This window comes from Cladophialophora carrionii (genome assembly GCF_000365165.1).
Source record: "Cladophialophora carrionii CBS 160.54 unplaced genomic scaffold supercont1.1, whole genome shotgun sequence".
NCBI lineage: Eukaryota > Fungi > Ascomycota > Eurotiomycetes > Chaetothyriales > Herpotrichiellaceae > Cladophialophora > Cladophialophora carrionii.
Genome location: NW_008481816.1, coordinates 149598 through 171078, shown reverse-complemented (window position 1 = coordinate 171078; position 21481 = coordinate 149598). Strand labels below are relative to the sequence as shown.

The window sequence follows — 21481 nt, the reverse complement described above, 5'->3', positions numbered from 1 at the left end:
TGGGTGTACACCTGTTTTCCTCAAACCCCGTCTGCAGGTTGTTCGCTTATGCTGAACTACCAGCTAAAAGCCGCCATTGACCCAGTGGTCCGCCCCAGCAGCATCGTAGGTAGGCATAGCACGCTGAGGCTCACGTGCACCGTCGAAGCCGCTAGCAGCGAAACCCACCCCGGCCGCAGTTGAATTAGCACCACCGATGCCAGATTCCTACTCCTGTGCTCCGTTGAACTGATCTTCGCCCGCACCATCGGTCTGGCCACCAGCCTCTTCCTGCGCCCTCGCGTCCTGGGCAGCCTGCTGGGCAGCCAGAGCCTTGGCACCATAGTCTTGAGACATGGGCTGCACGACGGGCTGTTCTTCCTTGGGATCGATGATTGTGACGGAGTCGGGCAGGGATTTCTGGGGGCCGGCTTTGCCTTCGGGATCCGAGCCGCGCATGATCTTGACTTTGATGCCCAGAACACCCTGGCGGAGGAGGACGTGGCGGGTTGCACTGTCGATGAAGTCGTTGACAGGCTGGCCGGAGTGGATCATGAAGCCGTCCTGCGCGCACCGAGTCAGTATGGATCCTGAAGACAAAAATTCGTGGGACGGCATAATCTTACTGTAAATTTCATGCTCTTCGCTCTCGCAGCCCTCAGCTTTCCAGAGACAACGACCTCGCAGCCCTTGGCACCACTCTCCATGATGAATCTCAACACACCGTAGCAAGCACGTCTCACGGCCAATCCATTGAGAAGCTTATATCTGAGGGACTCGCACTGAGCGACGGCTGAGAGACCGCGATTCTGCACCTTGGCGGCATACAAGGAGACACTGTTCTCGGGAAACTTGAACCGCTTCTGGATCAGGGATGTGAGTTCGCGGATGCGGCGGCCTTGTTCGCCCAGGACTTCTTGGGTGTGTGTTGCGCGGATGACTGTGGCGATCTCGAGTTAGTTTTCCAATTATCCTTGAAGTCTTTCGGAGAAGCGCTTCTTTGCCTATTTAACTCTGGGTATGGAGGAGTGGGAGTCGTACTGATATCGGTGACAGTAGGAGTAACTCTGACTTCGACACCAGAGTAGCCCTCCTCGGCGAGTTCGCGCTGGAAGAACTCGTTCAGTTCGGCATAGAAAACACCGTCAGCGACGAACTTGCGACGCTTGCTGATAGCGCCCTGTTGGGTAGTCATTTTGGCGGCGTCGGGCAAGGAGGGTGAGTTAGACTGGGGAGACGAGCGTACTCGTTGTCGGTGATGTCCAAGGTGGGCTGCAAAATGCGCAGGTCGCACGCCAAGAGATATTTTCGTGCGCGCTAGAGGGCTAAATGTTCCGGACTAGCCTGCTACTGCGGATCATACTTTCATACGCCGAAGTGCTAATACTGGAAAGTCACGTTCAGGCCGTACGGGCGAGACGGGGTAGTGTCTGTCTACTCGAAGCCGGTGCTACTTGTGCCACCAGCCTCATTCTATGATATCCAATAATGGCAGTGGCTTAAGCTATCGTTATCTGATAGGCGGTGATCTGGCCACTAAATCCTGAGTTGCCCCCTGCTGCTGGATACCTGTCCACATTGAGGATTAAGATATTTGCTCCAATATCAACGGTAAGCTGGTAATCGGGCGCATAGCTCTCGTGCTCCTGTACATCGCCTGGTAGGGTCTCAAGGCGCCACTCGTTGGGCGCACTTACATCTTGAAGTAGGCACATGCGTGGTAGTGCAAAATACGCATCAATTGCTTTCGGCTGATGCCGATCCACGTTGAGCGCAAAACATCCTGGAGGCTGACCGTCCCTGTACACAGTAGACTGAAAGCCAGTTCTGTCCCGGCGCAATCCGAGAAGTCAGCAATCTCTGGATGTCTAGAACAGACACCAAGCAATATTGTTCATTCTCCGCATCTGGATTATATCCCTGAGCTCTTGGGTGAAATCTTGAGGCACTCTAGGGCACGGAAAGTTGCCTTTCGAATATCGAAGTCGCCGCAAACGTGGAGTACACGTACCTGGCAAGCGCCGGCGAGCTTCCCAAGAGTTGAGGATACAACACATTTGAAACCGCTCCACGAGTAAGGCGATGCCTCCTGTATCGGCACCAATAACAGCATGGTTTTTGCTCTCACCATAGCACCCTATGGTAGAACGACCCCGAAGCTGGACACAATGGAGCAGCTAGGGCAGATATGAGAAGGTTGCGCTTGTCCAGCTCTCTTTGCTCCTACAGACGGGCCGAGCGATTGCCGCTTTCCATCCCATCGTTGGCGTTGAGGGTGTCAGAGACAAACCAACTCCTATCACAGTACTTGAGTGGTCTCGCTGATGAGGCAGCCAGTACTGCGACATGCCAGGTCATCAAATCAAGCTTTGTGAGGATATGTCCACCTCTTGAGCTCACGTTTTCACCGCTCTTGAACCTGCTTCATATACGGCGTCAGAGCCACTCCCCAAAAGGCGCAAATCCACTGTGCTTGTTGTGTATGATGCTGTGGTTCTGGATTGGTCCTGCCGGCACCTCGGTGGATACTGACAGGTAGAGTGCTTCGAAAGCAGTGGTCTGTCCCTGGATTCCTGTGCTAGAAGCCCCTACCGTCGTCAGCCCTGACAGTGGCCGCCCTCCAACCCAGTACCCAGTACAAGCCAGCTCCTCATGATTTAACCCAACAAAACAGTATCCAATCTCTGGATCTTTCTGGAAGTGACCGCTGGAAGTCCATTGGATCTCGATATCATCCTCAAACAGGGCAGGATTGTTGCCTGTGCTAGCTATATCAAGCCAGGGACTTGTTCGTCGGAGAGAAGTCGAGAATAGCCAGTGTCAACGTTTGAGATTGACGATGCGCTCATGGCTGGGAGCCGAACCTGATGTGTCCTTCCCCAACATTGCTCAGCTACCTCCATCTCTTGCTCTTGGTCTCCAATCTCAGACCATTGTGTGAGTACCTAGGTACTTGTGTGGGGTCTGACGGGAGCGAAATTGCAGGATGCCTTTGTCCTCGGGGCAACATTCGAAGAATGCAGGATGATACCAAGACAGAGCGCCGACGTGGGCTTGGGGTTGAGACAGACATCCTGAAGGACGCGCTACGTCTGTGCAAAATCAGCACTGCTGTTCCCTGATCTCGACTGGGGGAGGGAGGACTTAGCAATCCCCCAACAAAGAATGAAAGGCCCATTCAGGAGAGACTTGTGCGCTACAAGTCAGGTCTGAAGGCTCGGGAAGACAATGACCATACAGGGAAGGCCTGGGAGCCAGGTCATTGTGTATAGTTCTGAGTGTTCTTCAGAGTTGATTATTCTCTCTGGCATGCTCGGTGCTGTGCCCGGAACCAAAGACAGACTTCTGACTTGAGCATAACCCCAAGCTCACTTGAGCCTCTCTGAACTGATCAACCCTCACCTGCCTTTCATTGCCACCTCCGCGACCGACCACGTCCTCATTCAACTTTCACTCACCACCTCCGCGACCATTCTCCTCATTCAAAGAGCCAATCATCCTCATCAAGGCGGAGTATACGTCACCGTCTTGCTGTGCATTTGCATGTCCCCCGATTCTCGGCAAGGTGGTGAGGCAGCTTAGGGCACAAATATCATCTTCTTTTCCACCTCACCACCTCTTCTTCCCCTTCTCATTGATCACACCCCGACAACTTTCCTTACCTCCCGTTCCTCTTTCAAAGTCCTTTCTTTTTGGTTCACCAGCAGTCATCAGTGATCATGGCTGATAGCTGGGGAACAGCCCCTGCACCCACTGACACCGCTGATCCGGCCTGGGAAACAGAAACCTTGAGATCGGCCCTCGCGGATGTCACTCCACCTGCTAACGGCACTGCAACACCTGCTGGTCCACCTAAGAATGAGGAAGCATTGAAGGCTGCTCGTGATGCTGGTTGGGTCCTGCCCATAGCTCACAATTACACCTCCAAAGTCCCAGTCAACGCCCTCAATGGAGACGAGTCTGAAGCTCAACCTGACGCAGCGCCAGCAGCTGAAGCCGAAGGAGTAGAGGACACTCCCAAGTCTAGATACCACACCAGCAATTGGTCGCACGATGCTGCCAAGTATGAGTGGTCGGAGGAGTTTGGTGATGTTGGTCCTCGTGATGAGAAACTTGAAAAGGAGCTGTTCCATGGCGAGTACATCAATCGTGCTGGAGCGAAGATCGAGAAGCGAGTCCTTTTTCCTACCTTCTACCGAATCCCTGCTGACATCTCCAGTTACGCCACCGTGGAAGTTGCTGTCGAATGCAAGACCCGTCTGAAGCCCATCTCTAATGTAAGTGTTTCCACTTACCTCCCGCTTTCTTCAAACTCATATCTTGAACAGTGGGAGGATGCCGGTCTGCACCCTGTTGTGCTTGAGAACATCAAGTTGTGTGGCTACAAGCTCCCAACACCTATCCAAGCCTACGCCATTCCTTCTGTAATCACTAATCATGACATGATTGGCGTCGCACAGACTGGTAAGTCTTAATTCTAGGAGATCTATTCTGACTCTTTATTGACCACAACGTAGGCTCCGGCAAGACTGGCGCCATGTTGATTCCTGTCATCTCCAAGCTTATGGGTAAAGTCAAGAAATTGGCTGCGCCTCGCCCCGGTCTGAACTTCGATCCAAACCGCGATCGAGTCCGAGCTGAACCTCTGGTCCTCATTGTCGCACCAACTCGTGAGTTGTGCTGCCAGATCTTCGATGAAGCACGGCGCCTATGCTACCGCTCGATGCTTCGCCCCTGCGTTGCGTATGGTGGTGCCCCTGTTCGCGAACAAGCGGCTCAACTTGAGCGCGGCTGCGACATTCTCATTGCTTCTCCCGGTCGCTTGATCGACTTCATGGGCCGTCCAGAACTCCTCTCTCTCGCCCGTCTCCGCTTCACCATCATTGACGAAGCTGACGAAATGCTTCACGAGGATTGGAATGAAGAAATGAGCAAGATCATGGATGGTGGTGGTCAGTACCTTGCTCCTATATCTTTGTGTTTGGTTCACTGACATTCTCACAGATGCAAATACTGATGGTGATCATCGATATCTTCTGTTTTCCGCAACTTTCCCCAAGCGGTTGAAGAAGTTGGCTGCACGATATCTAGCATCTGACTACGTCCATGTTAGTATCGGTCGGACTGGGAGTGTTCATATCAACGTCAAACAGAACGTACGTCTCACTTTCTCAAGTCGTCGATTGCCCTGCTGACCAGAGTCAGATTATGTGGTGTGACCAAGACAAGAAGATGAAGGCACTCTATGACCTTCTCCTCTCCATGCCCCCGTCTCGTACCTTGATCTTTGTCAAGTTCAAGAAGACCGCAGATTTTGTTGACGACTATCTGTACAATCTTGGACTGCCGTCGACCTCAATTCATTCAGACCGCACACAGAGTGAACGCGAAGACGCCCTACGTTCATTCAAGTCTGGTGTGCAGCCTATCCTGGTCGCCACTGGTGTCACCGCTCGTGGTCTTGATGTTCGGTAAGCATGAGCCGGTCCACGACACGAAATGCACCACTGATAAGCTCTCCAGCAACGTGATGCATGTGATCAATTTCGATCTTCCGGCTGCTGATCATGATGGCAAGAACGAGTACGTTCATCGAATCGGTATGATGCCTCCTTGAACTGTTTGTATTCACACTGACGACGAGCAGGTCGCACTGCACGAATCGGGAATGAAGGTCTTGCAACGTCTTTTTACAATGAGAAAGACGATGCTCTTGGCCCTTTCCTCACCAAGATTCTACTGGAAACCCACCAAGACGTCCCCGAGTTCCTTCAACACTTCAAGCCCGAAGGCGGTACTCTGAACTTCGATGAAGAGGAGGATCCAGACTTCGACGAAGTTGCTGCAGATACAGGTGCTGGCGATGATGCTTGGGACGGTGGTGACGCTACTGCTGCGCCGAATGCTGACATGGCCGCGGGCGATGCTTGGGGTGCTGGCGACGGTGCTAGTGCCGCAGCTGGTGCTGCGTGGTGAACAAAGGCATGGTGGATGGCATACTTCAGCTTGATAATGGTCACTGCTCTTGCCAGTCCGAGGCTAGGTGCTTATGCATTTCTTGGTGGTCACCTAACACCTACACCTCGACTGAAGGATTTCGCGAATGAGCGGAGAAAGACCATGACTTGGATGTGGACCACAGAGATGCACACTTGTAATTCTCTAAACAGTTCATAGCAACTCGACTTGTCAGTAATTAGTGAGAATCAATGGAGATGAAGACCTGTGATTGAATGTAAATAGATCGACAGAATCCCCAATCTGATGTTCGGGACACAAAACGTGCTGTTGAATTCGGAGTACAACAACACACGACCTGTTGAGAATTGGAGTTATGCCCTCAAGATCGTCGCTTTGACACATACAGAACGCGTTTGGGCCATCGCATCTTCTGGAAGACAGCCGGCCGAGCCTCTTTTTCAGGACTAATGTGCCAGGATAACTGAACAGGCAGACTCGGGAACCATGCTTGAGCCCATCAAGGCATCAATGCTTCTAGAGCTCGAGGGTGAAAGTAGCCTCGATCGACAAGCAGCCTCTAGCCATATTTTGCCGGTGACTCATCCCAAGGGTATCTTTCTGCCCGGCCTTGACAAGAGATTTGGCTCTGTTTGGGCTGGTGGGCATGTCGTTGGTGTTGGGTCGTTGGGAGAAGTCGACGGAGCAACGCCAGGAAAAGTGAGTCTGTCATGAACCAGGTTTGCTGCCATCCCTTGAGCTGTTTCCACCTCTTGGCAGACTAGGCACAGCGATGAATTGTCCCAAGCGATTTCCAAACTAACTCCCACTGGGTGCCATAGAGATCACTTCCTCTACACGTACTCGCGACAGCCCTTCTCAGCTCCAATGCCAGAGCGCCAGGACCCGACACCCTGCCGAACGTTTACATAATCGCTCCTCATGCTCTTCAGACAGTACCGATGCTCCATGCTCTTCTGGCTAACATAATATCTGACTCACAAGCTGCCATCGAGCTTCTGAAGACGGTGCGGCTACTGCAGTACTTCGACCTAGCTGGAATAGCGGAAAGCGTTGCTGAAGTCAGCGACGGTGTGTACCGAGACTCCCAGAAACACCAAAGACGATGCGAAACCGGCATTTTCCACAATCTTGTCCTTATTCAAGGGCTATGCCCGACGGTCTCTGCCACCTATCGACGAAGCAACCTCTTGCAAGCGAACGCCTTACTGGCAAGTCTGGGCCGAAATATCACGCAGCTCTCCAGATCGTCGGGCGACAATTTGGTCATAGTGGAGTTTCTGGTTGAGAGGGAGGAAGCAGATGACATGCAGCAGAAGCAAGACGTAGTTCGATCCAGAACAACCAGGACCATGGCGTTGGATTCTAGCTTTTTGGGTCCAATGGGAGAGACTCTGAGGGTAGCATCGTGTCATGAGACGCTGGCGAAGACGCTGGCAGCCAGCTTGGATCGTATCGTCGCTGTGCATGATGGGCTGGGACGAATTACTAGCGACAAGTCTAGCAAAGGATCTCAAGAGCAGGTCATCGAAGTGATCAAAGACCGAAGCGGCAACCTGACTGGACTATGGGATGTTTGGAGGGAGGCGTGATGAAGGTGGAAGCCGCATCCATCATTTCCCACGCCAAACCTACCTGCGCCGTCTCTCCCTCGGACCTCTCGGTCATTCAACTTTTACACTATCGCCAGATCGTGTTACACATTTATCTTAGCGATGGACATCAATTGCTCTTATTTTAATGTGGTGGCCTCCTCTGGTGTACCTGCAATGCATGCCGCCGTCATACCACCCTCAGGCAAAGTTCTGTTTCTGGACAAAGTTGAAGACTACTCGGAACTCCGGTTGCCCAACAATCGTTACGCATATTCCTCCTTGTACGATCCCGAAACCCATAGCCTGACTTCTCTGCCTGTCGCCACAAACCCATTCTGCTGTGGCGGATCGTTTCTGGGCGATGGGCGACTGGTGACTGTGGGTGGAAACGCACCTCTGCTCTGGCTCGATCCGACGGTTCAAGATGGCTTCGATGCAATTCGGTATCTCGGCAATCAGAATGAGACCTACGGCTGGGAAGAGCCAGGAAACAAGTTGGCTTCAAACAGATGGTATGCATCCGCACAGACACTGGCGGACGGCAAGATGTTCGTTGCCGCAGGCAGCTTAAACGGCCTGGATCCGTCAAATTTCAGCAACAACAACCCGACATTCGAGATACTGGATGAAAATGGAGTCAGCAATGGTGAAAATATACTCATGGACATCTTGGTCGATACCATGCCGTACTAGATGTACCCTTTCCTCCACTTGATGCCCGATGGCTCGCTATTCATCTTCTCGGACACCTCGTCAGAGCTCTTCGATGTGGTTGCCAGCGAGACCATCAAGAAGATGCCAAATATGCCAGGAATGCACAGAACATACCCCAACACAGGCGGAAGCGTGATGCTTCCGCTGCACAGAGGCAATAACTATGAGCCAGAGGTCATGATTTGTGGTGGGGGCATGTCACAACTCATTGACAGTCTATGTGATGCAAGCTGTGGCAGACTGAGGCCGATGAGTCGGGAGCCTCGCTGGGAAATGACCGAGATGCCAGAGCCTCGAGGTATGGTAGAAGGTGTATTGCTGCTTGATGGAACAGTGCTTTGGATCAATGGTTGCCAAAGAGGCGCACAAGGGTTCGGATTGGCGACAAAGCCCGCGTTGGAGGCGATGATTTACGATCCGTGCTCAGATCAATGGACGCCATCTGGTCAGAGCAATATTGCGAGACTCTACCACTCGGTTGCATTGCTGCTACTGGATGGAACAGTCCTCGTCGCTGGGAGCAACCCAAATGAGATGCCAGTCACTTTGAGTCAAGTGGAATCATACAACCAGGACAAGGCATTTCCAACTGAATTCAGAATTGAGATTTGGACTCCACCATACTTGCGTGGTGATAGTGCATCTCGGCGGCCGAAGGATATCAGGCTCTCAAGGCTCGAGCTCGAGATCAATTCGAGGTTCACAATCGGTTTTGACATGGAAGAGGGGCTATCCACATTGGACGTCATCCTCTATGCTGGTGGATTTGTTACCCATTCCGTTCACATGGGACAGGTGATGGTCTACCTTGTCCACCGTGGCTGGGAGACATTGCCCACTGGTCGGAAGAGAGTTGAGGTGTATATGCCAGAGGGCCTCAAGCTTGCACCAGGACCGTACGTGGTGTATGTTGTTGCAAATGGTGTGCCGGGAATTGGACAGTTCGTCACTGTACACGCCTGATCATTGCGCAGGTTTCTGTTGCGTCTCATCAGAGAGAGTCCGAGGCACAACCAGAGACGATGAATGAAGGTAGAAGAATCCCCTGCTTGTGCATGTACTATGCTTTCGCCTCTGCAGCATAAGACTCGCCGTAGCCACTACGGTGATGGAAGCGGCAACTAAACGTAAACTCAAGTTGGAGAAACGTCTCAATTGATTGTCGTTTCTTGGAAATATCAAGTACTCCGCACGCTCAACCACAATTCATACTCTTTCAACTCTTGACACATCTATGGCAGAAGACGTGTCGCAAGCACCTCCGCCAGGTCTAGCCCTCGACGGCACCGCCGACCGATCCACCGGTGCAACAGCCGGACCCTCGACCTCGACCCAGCCAGCCGCGACGAGTACACGTGACGGCAACCCCGCCAGCGACCCCGACGGCGATACCCTAATGACCTCTGCTGCTCCCACTGCAACACGCGTCCCGAACAGCGCTACCGACCCAGCAGGCGCACCACCCACGCCCGAGGCATCGCCCAAAGCCATTCCTGCCACCACCACCACCACTGCCACAACCACCACCGCAGGGCCGACCGAGCCTGCCGGGCCCGTCCCGCTGGATTCACCCCTGCGCACGACGCCCATCCATCCCTCGCTGCCCTCGGTGAAGGTGCCCGAAACAGCACTCTCCGGCAGCGCGACGGACACCAATCCCATCACACTGCAGCCGTTCACGGAGGCCGAGCTTTCCAAGTACGGGTTCGCGAAGCTGCGGGCGCAGATCTTCGCGGCCGCGGGGACCACGGCGCACGGCGGCGGCGGCCACCACGGTGGAGCACTGAGTGATCGCGAGAGGGAGGAGATTGCGCGCTTGCGCGACGAGACTGCCGCGGCGGTGAAGCATAGGCTGGAGGAGAGGGAGGCGCGGGTCCGCGAGATTGAGCGCGAGATGGAGGAGAAGGAGAAGATCAGGGAGGTGGAGCGGAAAGTGTTTCGGAAAAAGTTGGGCAAGGATGGGTGAAGCCGCGAGGGAGAGCGCACGTGTGAGGGCAAGCAGGCACGCAGGCATGCAGGCATGGGGAACATATGGGCCCAATGCCAAACGCATGGAAACATGCAGACAACATGGCTCCAGGGCAGATACCTTCCGAGCTCATGCCATCGATCTGATGGGCAAGGGTAACGGCGGAGCACAGGCGCACGTGGAAAAGAGGCAGCCAGCACGCGCTTTGATGGTATTGCTCTATTCTGAGGGAGTCCAGATCTAGAGGTATCACAACATCACGTCTGGCCAGTCTACGTCGAACGCCCACGCCTGGTGTGCTGCAAACCACGCACTGCCACCAACGCCGTCGATCATCAATCCATCCACCTCTGTCCTTTGAGCCGAATGTCAGCCCGAGCAGATCTCAACCTTGCAAAGTCATAACAAATCCGCCCAGCCATGTGTCTATCCAGATCCAGTGCCTTATCGTCCACGAAACCTACTCCCAGCACCGATCTAAAGCGACGTGCATCGGCGCCGCTCACAACAGACAGCGCTGGACAGGAAACGCTCTAATCACAACCTATGCCAATATACGGCAACGTCCTAAGGGCTCCTGACTCGACACCCGCCATCTACGCGCACTCCCGTCTCAACCACACAACGTCAATCTCAGGTCCGCAGACTCCGCGCAGTCCCTCATTGCCTGGTCGTCGGTGTCAGTATTGTATGCCTTTAGGCAATACTGCTCTCCGGCGGGACAGACGACTGGATCGCAGTCACCACCGCCCTGTGGATCGAGCCTCATGCCCTCGTCATCCCCGCCAAACGGATGCTCCACGGCAACCTTCCCGGTTAAGTCGCCGGTGCCGTCGTTGTTGGCCCCGTCCTCGATGGTCTCCCCCTCGTGGCTGTCGGGCTCCAGCCACTCGATCTCTCCGGCGTTGATCATGCTCATGTCATACCAGATGCGCGCCGTGTCGGGCGTCCACGCGTACTCGAACTGGACGGGATTGTTGTTGTCGCCATCGGTGCGCCAGATCTTCCAACTGATGCCCATGTTTGGGTCATGGGAGAAAGGATGCGAGAACGTCTCGCCTGGAGCAATAGCGCCTGTAATCTCCTCTGGCGCACCGGCCTCCCCTGCGCGGGGCGCATGCACGATGTTGCTCTGCACGGTGAAGGTGCAGGCGTTGTAAACAAGAGCGGATCCTGCGTTGGAGGAAGTTGAGGAGGGCGAGGACGAGTTGTCCTGGCGGGTGTGCAGATCTTTCAACGACACCTTGTTGGCGTGAGGCCGCACAGCTGTGATGTTGCGGTAGGGCGCCGCCATGCCGCTAGAGGGCGCCTCAAGTTGGCTCTTCGGTCGGAAGGGCGTGCCCGTCGGGAAAGGTGCAGGTTGTTGTGGTATTCTTACGACGGCGTCGAGCGCAGGATCCGCTGCCTCTAGTGAAGGAGTAAACACTCCTCCAATGGCTGTTTGGCCTGTCGCGATGATTCGTGTGGGTAAGGCTGAGACAAAGCCAATGACGCCGACGAGGACGGCGAGGCAATACATTTTGATGCGGGCGCGGTCTCAGTCTGTGCAGTGCGATGTTAGCGGGTGCTCTTCGACACGCGGGCGGGTTGCACTACCTCCGGTGGTTGTGTTAGGCGCCTCGTTGGCCTGAACGACCGATACCCTTCAGTGGCTGATGGGTCACGTCTCGTTAGAGAAGTTGACCGTGTACAATATCAACACCCGAGCTGAGCATGGCGGGAACCGGAACCCCGAAGTCCACCAGAGCAGCAGGATCTCCCCTTTATACCCATCGAGATTCAACAGAAGCGCTGAGAGCGCGAGAGTTTTGAGTCGAGAAAAGCGCCAGCCACTCTCGACAGCACTGACAGAGTGGAACATGTGAAGACATTGATCTCAACCGGCAGCCACGCTCAATACAAGCCTTACAGAACCGGCAAGAACGAGAGACCTTCATCTTTCGGGCAGCATGGCGTCACGCTTTTCTTACACGCGACTCCCGCGCCATCAAGGACGAGTCACGGCTCACAGCCGAAGAGTCAAAAGTCCAGCAGCGACATGAGAGCTGCCTCCACGGCTGCTTTTTACAAAAGGGGCTGGCTTGGTGTATCGATACGGCCGCGAGCGAAGGACGATCATTCACCATCGTCAGAGCTCCGGTCTTGGTCCGGGTTCAGGTCCACGTGGGAAAACTGTTGAAGCAAGATCCACTGTAGCGATCAACGTGGACAATGAGGTTGGGAGGGCGGAGGGGGTTTCATCCACCATATACGAGTACTCGTGCGGCCAGTGCACAGTTAACAACCCCAAAGTCGACGAGCGAGTCCTTGTGGGTCTGGCGATCCTATGTATGTACAGAGTACCAGAAATAGAGCAAGCGAGCTGTGCTGTACTATAGGATTTCCCGTCAAGATCCTGTGTGGAAGAATTTCAGGACCCAGATCGGACTACGAAGTACTGCGGCGTCGAACGCGACTAACGACGACAGCAACACTGACAATAACAATAGAAATAGAATCAGCGAGCAAGACTTCGGAAGCAAGCTCTGTGCGCTCGCTGCGCTCATTGCGCTCGGTTCGCCCTCTGATCCGTCCAACCTTACGAGCTACAGTCATCCCTTCTGCTCCATAGGCCGTACAGCCCTGTTCGTACGAGTAACACAGTCGGTGCACATAGTGAGCCATAGGTAGGTAGATAACAACGCAGAGTTTTCCACGCCATGGCTGAGCGCTGGGGGTATGTACGGAGTACAATGTCGTATATCCGCCGCTCCTGCGCACGGTGTTACGGATCCGAGTTCCCGAACCGAACCATGAGGATATCTACGGAGTACAGAGTACTGTACGGAGTACCTCGTACTGTGTACTGTGTATCGAGAACAAAGGAGGTGAGGGAGGCCCCCGACACCCAGCCTCGCCTCGCCTCGCCTCTCCATTTCCTGTGGTACCCGCTATGTATAAGTACTGCGCACACCGACCGTGCACCGTGCACGGAGAGATTTTTTTTGGTCACCTCTCAACAAAAATCCTGCCTCCTGCCTCCTCCTTATAACTACCGTGTCGATGAGCATCGCGTACGGAGTATTCATCCCGGGTCTCGACTCGTCTCGACACAGTAGGACTCGGATGAGGAAGAAGGCAAAAGATTCGTTGCTATTGATCATTCGTGATACATACATACATACATACATACATACATACATACATAGATCAACCGAAGCTCTGGGTCGGGCTACATACTTACTGTAATTGGTGCGGCCTGAGCACATCGGTGACTTGGGCCCAAAATCAGCACGAATTGGAATTGGTGAACGGGATGAAAGTTGCTCGTGGCGGGCTCGCAACCCTCTGAGAGAGCGACGATGATGACTATAGAGATGTTCAAGGTGATGGTTGGGGTTCCCTGTGCTGTAGACTATGAATCACGGCTTCATTACTCTAGAAGAGCTATGATCCTGGCTACAGAGAATTGCGCAAAGTAATGGTCTGGGTCCCCTGTGCTGTAGACTATGAACCACGGCTTCATTACTTCAGGAGAGCGATTATCCAAGCCACAGAGATGTTCAAGGTCATTCAATGATTCGGGTTCCTGTTGCTGCAGAGACTGAATACGGCTTCAACACGACTTCAACACCGCTTGATTACTACAGCAGATAGACCGAAACGGCAAGCACGAGGTCATGATATTACCAGATCCCAGTCCAAGTCCAAAATGTGCCGTCACCCCTTATCCAAAACAATTTCCTGTTGCAACGGATATGCCCTAGGAATGGCGTCCACCCTTGTCATGGACTCAAGCAGGCGATTGAGTCGCGTTCGGCGTCCGATCTCTCAACTCACCTTCCTTCTTGTCCTGGTCCGCTCCAGAGGTCGAACTGTCGACTTCCTCGTCCTCAATCTCCGCTTCGACGATGGGTCCGGTGTAGAACTTCTTGCCACTGATGTACCAGTAGACAATGGCGCAGACCAAGATGAAGATCAAGAAGGCAATGGCGTAGTTCATGTTGTCCGCGGTCACTGGTCGAATGGTCGGCAAGATGAAGATGATGGTCACGAACAGCGTCCATACGCAAGCCCACACATTCACAATCAAAGAGAACTTGCCCAGGTGCCACGGACCAGGCACGAACTTTCTCCACACCAGCTTGCAGACGATCGGGATGACGTACGACCAGTCCAGAGCAATGGCGCACACGTTGAACACACCTGCTATCGCGATGTACGATCCCAGGGCGATCAGGTTGATGGCGATACACCAGAATACGCTGATCCAGACCGCATACAGCGGGGTCCCCGTCCATCGATTGATGATAACCCAGACTTTCGAAAAGGGAATCAGCTTGTCGCGGGAAAAGGCAAACACGGTCCTTGCCAACGCCTGCGTTGCGGTCCAGCAGACGAACTGAAGAATCAGGAACGCAGAGACCGTGAAGTAGATGCTGGCGCCCTTGCCGAGAGAATTGTAGAAGATTTGCGCAACGGGCTGATAGATTGGCGACGCCAGGATTTCAGCGGCATCCCCCATGCAGAAGCACAGGACAATGTTAAAGAGCCAGCCCAGGACGTAGGTGCACAGCATGGCCATAGAAATCGCCCAGGGAGCTTTGATCTCGGGCTCGTTGATTCTGTGGGGCTGTTAGCTTCGGCGTGCCATCTCAGAGCAGCTGTACTTACTCCTCGGTAATGTGCGCTGTGGCATCGTAATCAGTCATGGTCCAGGAGACGGACAAGAAGCCAAACAGGAAAGACCATCCGATCGGTGTCCAGCCAGCGTTTCCTTCAACGTGGGTGAAAACATAGGTTGCGTCGTGCTTGTTGTCGGTCACGGCCAGAAGAGCAATTGCGCAAGCAATCAGAACGCCAAAGTGATAAATGACGTAGGTCTTGGTCATCTTTTCCATCCAGTACGTCGAGAGGGAGTTGACCAGACCATTGAGCACAGTCAGAGCGGCCATGACCCCCACAGTCTGATTCGTCGTAGGAAACCAGTTGAAGTCGCGCCCGATGGAAACGGCGGCCAGGAGCAGTTGCGCGGATCCATACTCGGAGGACGCGACACCCGCGACTTGGCCGAGGAGATTGATCCAACCTGTCACCCAGCTGATGGACGGCACCCATTCCTTCGGTGCCAGGCGGGAAACCGTGTAGTACAGACCGCCGCAGGTCGGATATGCAGAGACGAGTTCGGCCACGGACAGCGCAATGCACATACAGCCGGCACCCGAGATGAGCCAGCACCACACGACCGAGGCGGAGCCACCGGCTTCGAGCGGAAAGATGAACGTCGTTGCCGTCGTCGCAAAGAGGCCGGAGATACTGACCGCGAAGGAGAAGGTGGAGAGATAGCCGAATTCACGTTTGAAGACCTGTTCGCCTATAGTTAGAACCAGAACGCCGGGTTTGCCGCCTTGAGCTCCCCACATACCGGCTTGTATCCAAATTGCTCGGCGAGCGCCCTGTCGGCCGCATTCAGCTCATCCAGCTGCACAGTTCTGCGCCGGCCTTGGGCATCTTGGATTTCAACGGTGCCGACACTGTGTCTGCGCAGCTCGCCCGCATCGATGGGGCCCGTGGTTATCTCTTTGTTCGCCATATCTTTTCAACGAGTATCCAAATGGCGTTTCGTATGCCTCGCTGGTGCGGGTCCGAGTATTTGTAGTGGAGGTTTGTGTCGCGGTTCGATCTCAGCTCAACGCCACTTGCGATAGCGAACAACGCGTTTGACGCAGGGACAATAGTATGTCACTCTATCATCCACATCCAGGATTGGCTGCATGTGATGTCGGGCGGTGATGTGCTGGGAGGGCGTGAACAGCGAACTGACACGGCGGTTGAACAGTTCAAAGCCTGTTGTCACAGGGTAAACGAATCTCTGGGAAGTAGCGCGAGAAGAAAAGACACGAGCACGCCCTGGATACAAGAGGAGCAGCAGAGAATGCCCAGGGTCTGTGACTGATGAGGCTTGCATCTGGACGTAGCATGCATGGTGGATAAGTGGACATGCCGAGAGAGGGCCATGATGCAACTGGATCCGCTTAGCAGGAGGTCAAAGGGACCGATGGAGTCCTCATGGGAAAAGGAAGCTATCGATAATGACCAGGGCGAAGGATTGGATGACTTTGGCAGAACGAACCTCTGTCGACAGGACGGCAGCGAACGTGAGTGGGCGATATCGAGCGGCAAGCCCACCAGAGCAGATGGCGCTGGGCGTGCTATGCCTAAAGCTTGGATAGCTAGGCGTCTTGGGTAGGAGCTGGGCGAGCCGGGGCTGCCCTGCCTAGACGACTTGGGCAAAGCCATGTTTCTGGGGCCGCTCTTGAAAAGACTTTGCTAGTTGTGGCAAGACTTGAGGGGCGCGACTCGGCTGACGCTTGATTGAACCTGCAGTCACGCTCCTTCGATAGTCAGCGTGCAGAACGTCTGGGGGATGCGTTCCCTGTCTGATGGGTCGCCGAGCAGAAAGCTCTGTTCTCCTTTGCTGCGTCGGCTCCATGGCGATCGTCATACTCGTGCGAGTGCCACGCTTGACGTCGCCGCAGATTAGATTGCTCAGCTTGCAGTGTGGAAAAAATCAATCATCCAAGCATAACGAGTGTACGAGTCCTCGTCCACACCCTCCCGCGATGAGCGACGAATCACTCTCTTTGCGATAAGCAGCAGACCGCCAGCTTGCTCACCTTGGCAGAAGCTTACAGTGTACGGTGTCACTGATAAGAGGCTTCAAGCACGTGTAATTAGAATGTCCAGCCGACGCCAATCTCTTAGCTCTTCGTCTCTGGAAACCTCATGGCAGGCAACTGTGAACTAGGAAATGGTATCCCTTCGCGTCCAACCCTGGTCGGTCCCTTCCCCAAACCGCTGCCACAACCGCTGTTTAGGAGCGTTCCGGATAAGCACTGGAAATGATGCCAGGGCTCGAGATTACGTTGCAGTCTCTCCTCGATCATCGTGAATGTCGCCGATGGGGGATCGTGCTGGAGTCGGGCCATTCGCCAAACGGTGCCCTGTCTGTGCTACGAGCTACATACTTGGCCTTCGAGCCCTCGCACAACCGCCGGCACGCATTCGCTTCGCTTGGGAACGGCCAACTGCAGACGAGCTGCATCAGAACTGGGGAGCAATACTGTTTACAGACGGAGAATGATATCTCTCTTCGTTAACCCATGTCCTCTATACACCGGCTCTACCATAGAGCATGCTTACAGGTCGCCGCCTAACCATTGATAAGTCATCTTGGATATCTCTGTGCCTTTTCACTACACATCTGTCTTTCCAGCCGTCTCTCTCCACCGACAATCCCGCCGAGCCTACGTCAGCCAGATTGTATCAACTCGTAAAAATGTGCAGATTTATGCTCGTGGAAACATTACTATGAACACATTAAAGAACACGAGATACTCTAAGACGCTCTACTTTTGCCAACAAACACGCTCAGGTGACGCGAAACAGAACGCTCAACCAAAACCAAAGTGCCAGTGATAATACACTTCGTTTGACGCCACATTCGAAAATCCTAATACGGTGGCCGTATGAGCCGACTGGCTCGACCCTCCTTCTCCAGATCCCCTGTGGTAGGTATCGCCGCCAACAATGAACCAAGGTCAAACTTCTCACTGGGCGATGATGACAGCGGCGCCACACCCTTTCTGCTTGTAGGTCTCGATGACTTCCGAATGCTCTGTTTTTCTCGTGTGGATGCAGGCGAGTACGCACTGCTGGTGACCTTTCGTGATTTCGGAGTTTCTGGCACCGGCGAGGGCTTCTGATCCGTCAGTCGGACGGGCGATGGTTCTCGAGAAGCATCTCGGGGCCACGTCCCGGGCAGATTCAATGTCGACGGGATCTTCGGTACAGGCGGGACGTTCGTATCAGATGTAGGATCTGCTGAGACAGGTAGTGTCGTTTGATCGTGATATGTACTAGTCGTCGTCCGATCTGCTTTGGATTTTGTCGATTCAGACGTTTTTGGTCGAGTAGGTGGTGAATCTCTCGTTGCCTGCTCCGTATCTCCACCAACATTGACGAACGACGGGTTGCGGTCATCAGCATCATCCCAACTAAGCATGCTGCTGGTACCGCTACTACCCGTAGATCTCCTGGATCCTGCTTGAGGCCCTCGCACTGGACTGTGTCGTCTTCCAGCCACGGCGTATCCTGACAGTGCTCGTTTGAGGTCGGTAACCCGTACGGTGGAGTCTCGGCTGGATGTCGTAGGCACTCTTGCTGGCGAACCGTTCGCACTTGGTCTACGCATCTGCGTAAGACTTCCCAAGCCGCCCATCAATCCATACGCGGGGTTCATATTGCCGTTGGCCAGGGCGGGTGACTCCTTGCCGCTGACAGAACCGTGCGGACGGGTAGAGCCATTGACACCAAGATGTTGATTGGGAATGGACGACGCACCGGTTCGAGACCCGCTCACGGATACTGCACTTTCTTTTTCCACGGCAGCAATACATGCTTCTCGACTCCACCCTGCGGTCATTTCTTCTTTGACCTTTTGCGGCAGTTGATCCTCCCTGGATGCCTTTGGCGACGGAGCAGCTCCATAACCGTATCCGAACCCAAGTGTTGGCACGGAGAAGACTCTGCCAGGTGAAGAAGGAGCTGACGTAGGTGGTGTGAGAAGAGCCTGATCATAGGCATTGGCGATTTCCTCTACGATACCGCCAACTGAGAGGAAAGGTTTGATGGTCTCCACAGCCTCCTCGTTGTATACAGGGCGCTTCTCATCTCTCGTCGAAATCAGTTTGATCTCCTCCACAGGCAAGGCGGGAAACTTGATCTTGTCAAACCAAATACCGAACCGTTTCCTCCTCGATATCTCGGCATTGATCTCATGGCCGATCGGGCTGGTCTCAAAGTCGAACTTATCGGCAATGGTCCACAGGTAGCCATGGACAACACTACCCACATTGACTCTTCCTGCTGGAGCCACGACTTCACCGTTAAGTGCAGTCTCCTGCAGCCTGAGGATCATTGGCAAGGAACTCCGAACAGCGTTGACACCTAGGCGCTCTACCAATTTGGTCAAGAGAAGGTATAGTAGGAGGATATTTGTTTCGTCCTCTGCTTCGTCCAGGATGCTGTCGTATACCGCCAGGTGAAGCAAAGCCAGGAAATTGGATCTTGCCGGTTTGATTTCTTTGCGAGATGCGTTGGAAACCGCTCTTTTGGCGGCCACATTGTCCCCCTGGGGTTTCTTCGAATGTGGCTTCTTTGGATGGCCATCCTTGGGCAAAAGCATGTCGCTTTTGTTGGTTTCGAGTTTGAGCCATGTCAGAAGCGCGTCGATGTAGGCGAATCTGACGTCTCGGTCTTCGTCCTTCAGCAGCCATTGAGTGCCTTCCCAAACCTGCAAACCCACTCGTGCCCGTGCTTCGATTGGCGTCCCGGTGGCGTTACGTTTGCTGTTCGCGCGAACCAGAATGTCCTTGATAACTCGACATGCAGTGACCCTAGCGGTTGCGAACGAGAAGAATGTAGATGAATTGGCGTCTTCTTGAATGCTGATAGACTCGGCTATCGCCTTTGTCGCTGCTGCCGGGTCGTTGATAGCAGCAGCTGTGGTGGGGACTTCTGATTGAGGTGACGGTTTCAGGCGAGCCAATATCGCCGTGAGCATATCACTGATCTGGTCGGTATAGTAGATGTGATTAGAAAGTGAGGCAATACACTTTTGTAGCCTCTCCAGTAACTCCTGTCGGACCGGAGACGCGACCAGCTCTTTCGACGGCGTCCGTGCCATGTTATTTTCGACCAGGACCGAGCTGGGGTCGAACGCTTCCTTTGCTTCTTTGTAGAAGCCAAGCGTGTCCTGCCGATGTGTTTGTCCAAACCGAGCATTGGGTCCACCAAGCTGGAGAAGAACGAGCATATGTTGGATGAACCCGAGCAGGATATCCATGACACTCAACCCGATCAGGTTGACGGGCGAACTCAGAAGCCAGTCAATCATTGTGGTCAGAACCAACTGTTTCTCAAGCACGCCCTCCACCATAGGACTCCGGACCAATGTTTCCATGGCCGTAACCACAATGATGAATCGATCTTGTACTGGAGTCCACCGTGCAATAGCTTCGAACAGAGAAGTGGCCCAGTTACCCATGCGTGATGCTTCCGGAGTGACTTTCGGAGGGTTCTTCGACGCAATGAACTTTAAGGTCAGGGCCGTAGCCAAGCGAGTCTGGCCCCGTGTGCTGCCAGTCCCGACTGAGAAGATCTGCTTCAGGCACCTCAACGCGAGCGTTCGGACCTCCTCTTCGGCAACTTTGTCGGCTCCCGCCGTGGTCTCGACGGCTGCTGCTGGATCACCCTCCATGGTGTCAACAGTTGTGACTGTAGCAATACTCACGCGCCTCCTCCGGGCCGACTCATCATCCATCCTCTCGCTCGTCTTTGCTCGCTGCTGTAGCGTAGAGAGAACATTCTCTTCCTCGAGCGACATGTTCTCTAAAATGACGGGCATGACCATGTTCAGTTGGTGATTCGAGTCGGTCGCAAGCGCATCGGAAGCGACAACGGCTCGGATGGCACGTAGGCCGATAGTGCGCCATCTTAGAGAAAGAGGTATGGAGTCGCCGGTCTTCTTATTCGCCAGATTCTTCTTGGCCGCGAATCCGGCGTAGTGTTGGACGATTGAAAGATACTGTTGAGCGCGTTGCTGGTCGGCTGTCAGAGAGGCAGAGGTCACGTACTTGCAGTACGCTTCGAATGTAGGGATCGAGTCTTCGACCATGTTGACATCGTCGGATCGCAGGACGGAGTCGAGGATGGTGAGGACGGATTTGGCGTAGAGGGACAGATCTCGGGGAGCCTTTTCAATGATGGCAGTGAGGATCTGGAGAGTGACCTGGACGTTCCTACCGTCGATTAGCAAGACCCCGGCAGTGAGAGAGTTCCGCGTACCCAAGCCTTCTTTTCCAGACATCGCCGGCAGTCTTCTTCTCGAGGAAGGCGCCGACCTTCTGCAGCTTGTTGCGACGTGTCGAAGCGTAGTAGAGCAGGTAACTCAGCTCCGACGACATGGGCTTGACCTCCTGCACCGTCTTTTGGTATTTCGGGTAGCATTTCAGCACCAGGACCTGATGTTTGGGACGGCATTTCTGCTTCGCACTGTGGATGGGATTGAGTAGGGAGCTCATGGCGACGGTGGTGACAGTCGGAGGTGGGAGATTGACTGAGCCTTCAAGCGCGCATTGACAAGTTGTCACCGGATAGAGTGTAGCATGGTTGGTCGTTGGAGTGATGGAACATCTGTGAGAGG

General features: G+C 54.1%; 9 protein-coding genes across 9 annotated transcripts; 5 read left to right on the top strand and 4 right to left on the bottom strand.

Annotated features, from left to right (window-relative positions):
- Positions 1 to 207: 207 nt before the first annotated feature.
- Positions 208 to 1174, bottom strand: G647_00058 (40S ribosomal protein; the record flags this gene model as incomplete). The annotated part of the gene is made up of 3 exons (XM_008723461.1): positions 208 to 543; positions 606 to 919; positions 1021 to 1174. The coding sequence occupies 3 exons, from the start codon at positions 1172 to 1174 to the stop codon at positions 208 to 210; spliced, it is 804 nt and encodes a 267-aa protein (XP_008721683.1).
- A 2524-nt stretch (positions 1175 to 3698) lies between these two features.
- On the top strand, positions 3699 to 5955 carry G647_00057 (uncharacterized protein; the record flags this gene model as incomplete). The annotated part of the gene is made up of 7 exons (XM_008723460.1): positions 3699 to 4256; positions 4308 to 4443; positions 4497 to 4931; positions 4984 to 5135; positions 5185 to 5450; positions 5503 to 5579; positions 5624 to 5955. 7 exons carry the CDS (start codon positions 3699 to 3701, stop codon positions 5953 to 5955), a joined length of 1956 nt encoding a protein of 651 aa, XP_008721682.1.
- A 944-nt stretch (positions 5956 to 6899) lies between these two features.
- Positions 6900 to 7550, top strand: G647_00056 (uncharacterized protein; the record flags this gene model as incomplete). Its single annotated transcript, XM_008723459.1, has 1 exon — positions 6900 to 7550. One exon carries the CDS (start codon positions 6900 to 6902, stop codon positions 7548 to 7550), a length of 651 nt encoding a protein of 216 aa, XP_008721681.1.
- A 123-nt stretch (positions 7551 to 7673) lies between these two features.
- Positions 7674 to 8246, top strand: G647_00055 (uncharacterized protein; the record flags this gene model as incomplete). Its single annotated transcript, XM_008723458.1, has 1 exon — positions 7674 to 8246. The coding sequence occupies one exon, from the start codon at positions 7674 to 7676 to the stop codon at positions 8244 to 8246; it is 573 nt and encodes a 190-aa protein (XP_008721680.1).
- Positions 8247 to 8267: 21 nt separating this feature from the next.
- On the top strand, positions 8268 to 9230 carry G647_00054 (uncharacterized protein; the record flags this gene model as incomplete). Its single annotated transcript, XM_008723457.1, has 1 exon — positions 8268 to 9230. The coding sequence occupies one exon, from the start codon at positions 8268 to 8270 to the stop codon at positions 9228 to 9230; it is 963 nt and encodes a 320-aa protein (XP_008721679.1).
- A 271-nt stretch (positions 9231 to 9501) lies between these two features.
- G647_00053 (uncharacterized protein) lies at positions 9502 to 10233 on the top strand (the record flags this gene model as incomplete). Its single annotated transcript, XM_008723456.1, has 1 exon — positions 9502 to 10233. The coding sequence occupies one exon, from the start codon at positions 9502 to 9504 to the stop codon at positions 10231 to 10233; it is 732 nt and encodes a 243-aa protein (XP_008721678.1).
- A 616-nt stretch (positions 10234 to 10849) lies between these two features.
- On the bottom strand, positions 10850 to 11755 carry G647_00052 (uncharacterized protein; the record flags this gene model as incomplete). Its single annotated transcript, XM_008723455.1, has 1 exon — positions 10850 to 11755. The coding sequence occupies one exon, from the start codon at positions 11753 to 11755 to the stop codon at positions 10850 to 10852; it is 906 nt and encodes a 301-aa protein (XP_008721677.1).
- A 2253-nt stretch (positions 11756 to 14008) lies between these two features.
- G647_00051 (uncharacterized protein) lies at positions 14009 to 15808 on the bottom strand (the record flags this gene model as incomplete). The annotated part of the gene is made up of 3 exons (XM_008723454.1): positions 14009 to 14840; positions 14890 to 15581; positions 15641 to 15808. The coding sequence occupies 3 exons, from the start codon at positions 15806 to 15808 to the stop codon at positions 14009 to 14011; spliced, it is 1692 nt and encodes a 563-aa protein (XP_008721676.1).
- Positions 15809 to 17728: 1920 nt separating this feature from the next.
- G647_00050 (uncharacterized protein) lies at positions 17729 to 21359 on the bottom strand (the record flags this gene model as incomplete). The annotated part of the gene is made up of 2 exons (XM_008723453.1): positions 17729 to 21077; positions 21124 to 21359. The coding sequence occupies 2 exons, from the start codon at positions 21357 to 21359 to the stop codon at positions 17729 to 17731; spliced, it is 3585 nt and encodes a 1194-aa protein (XP_008721675.1).
- Between the last annotated feature and the right edge of the window lie 122 nt (positions 21360 to 21481).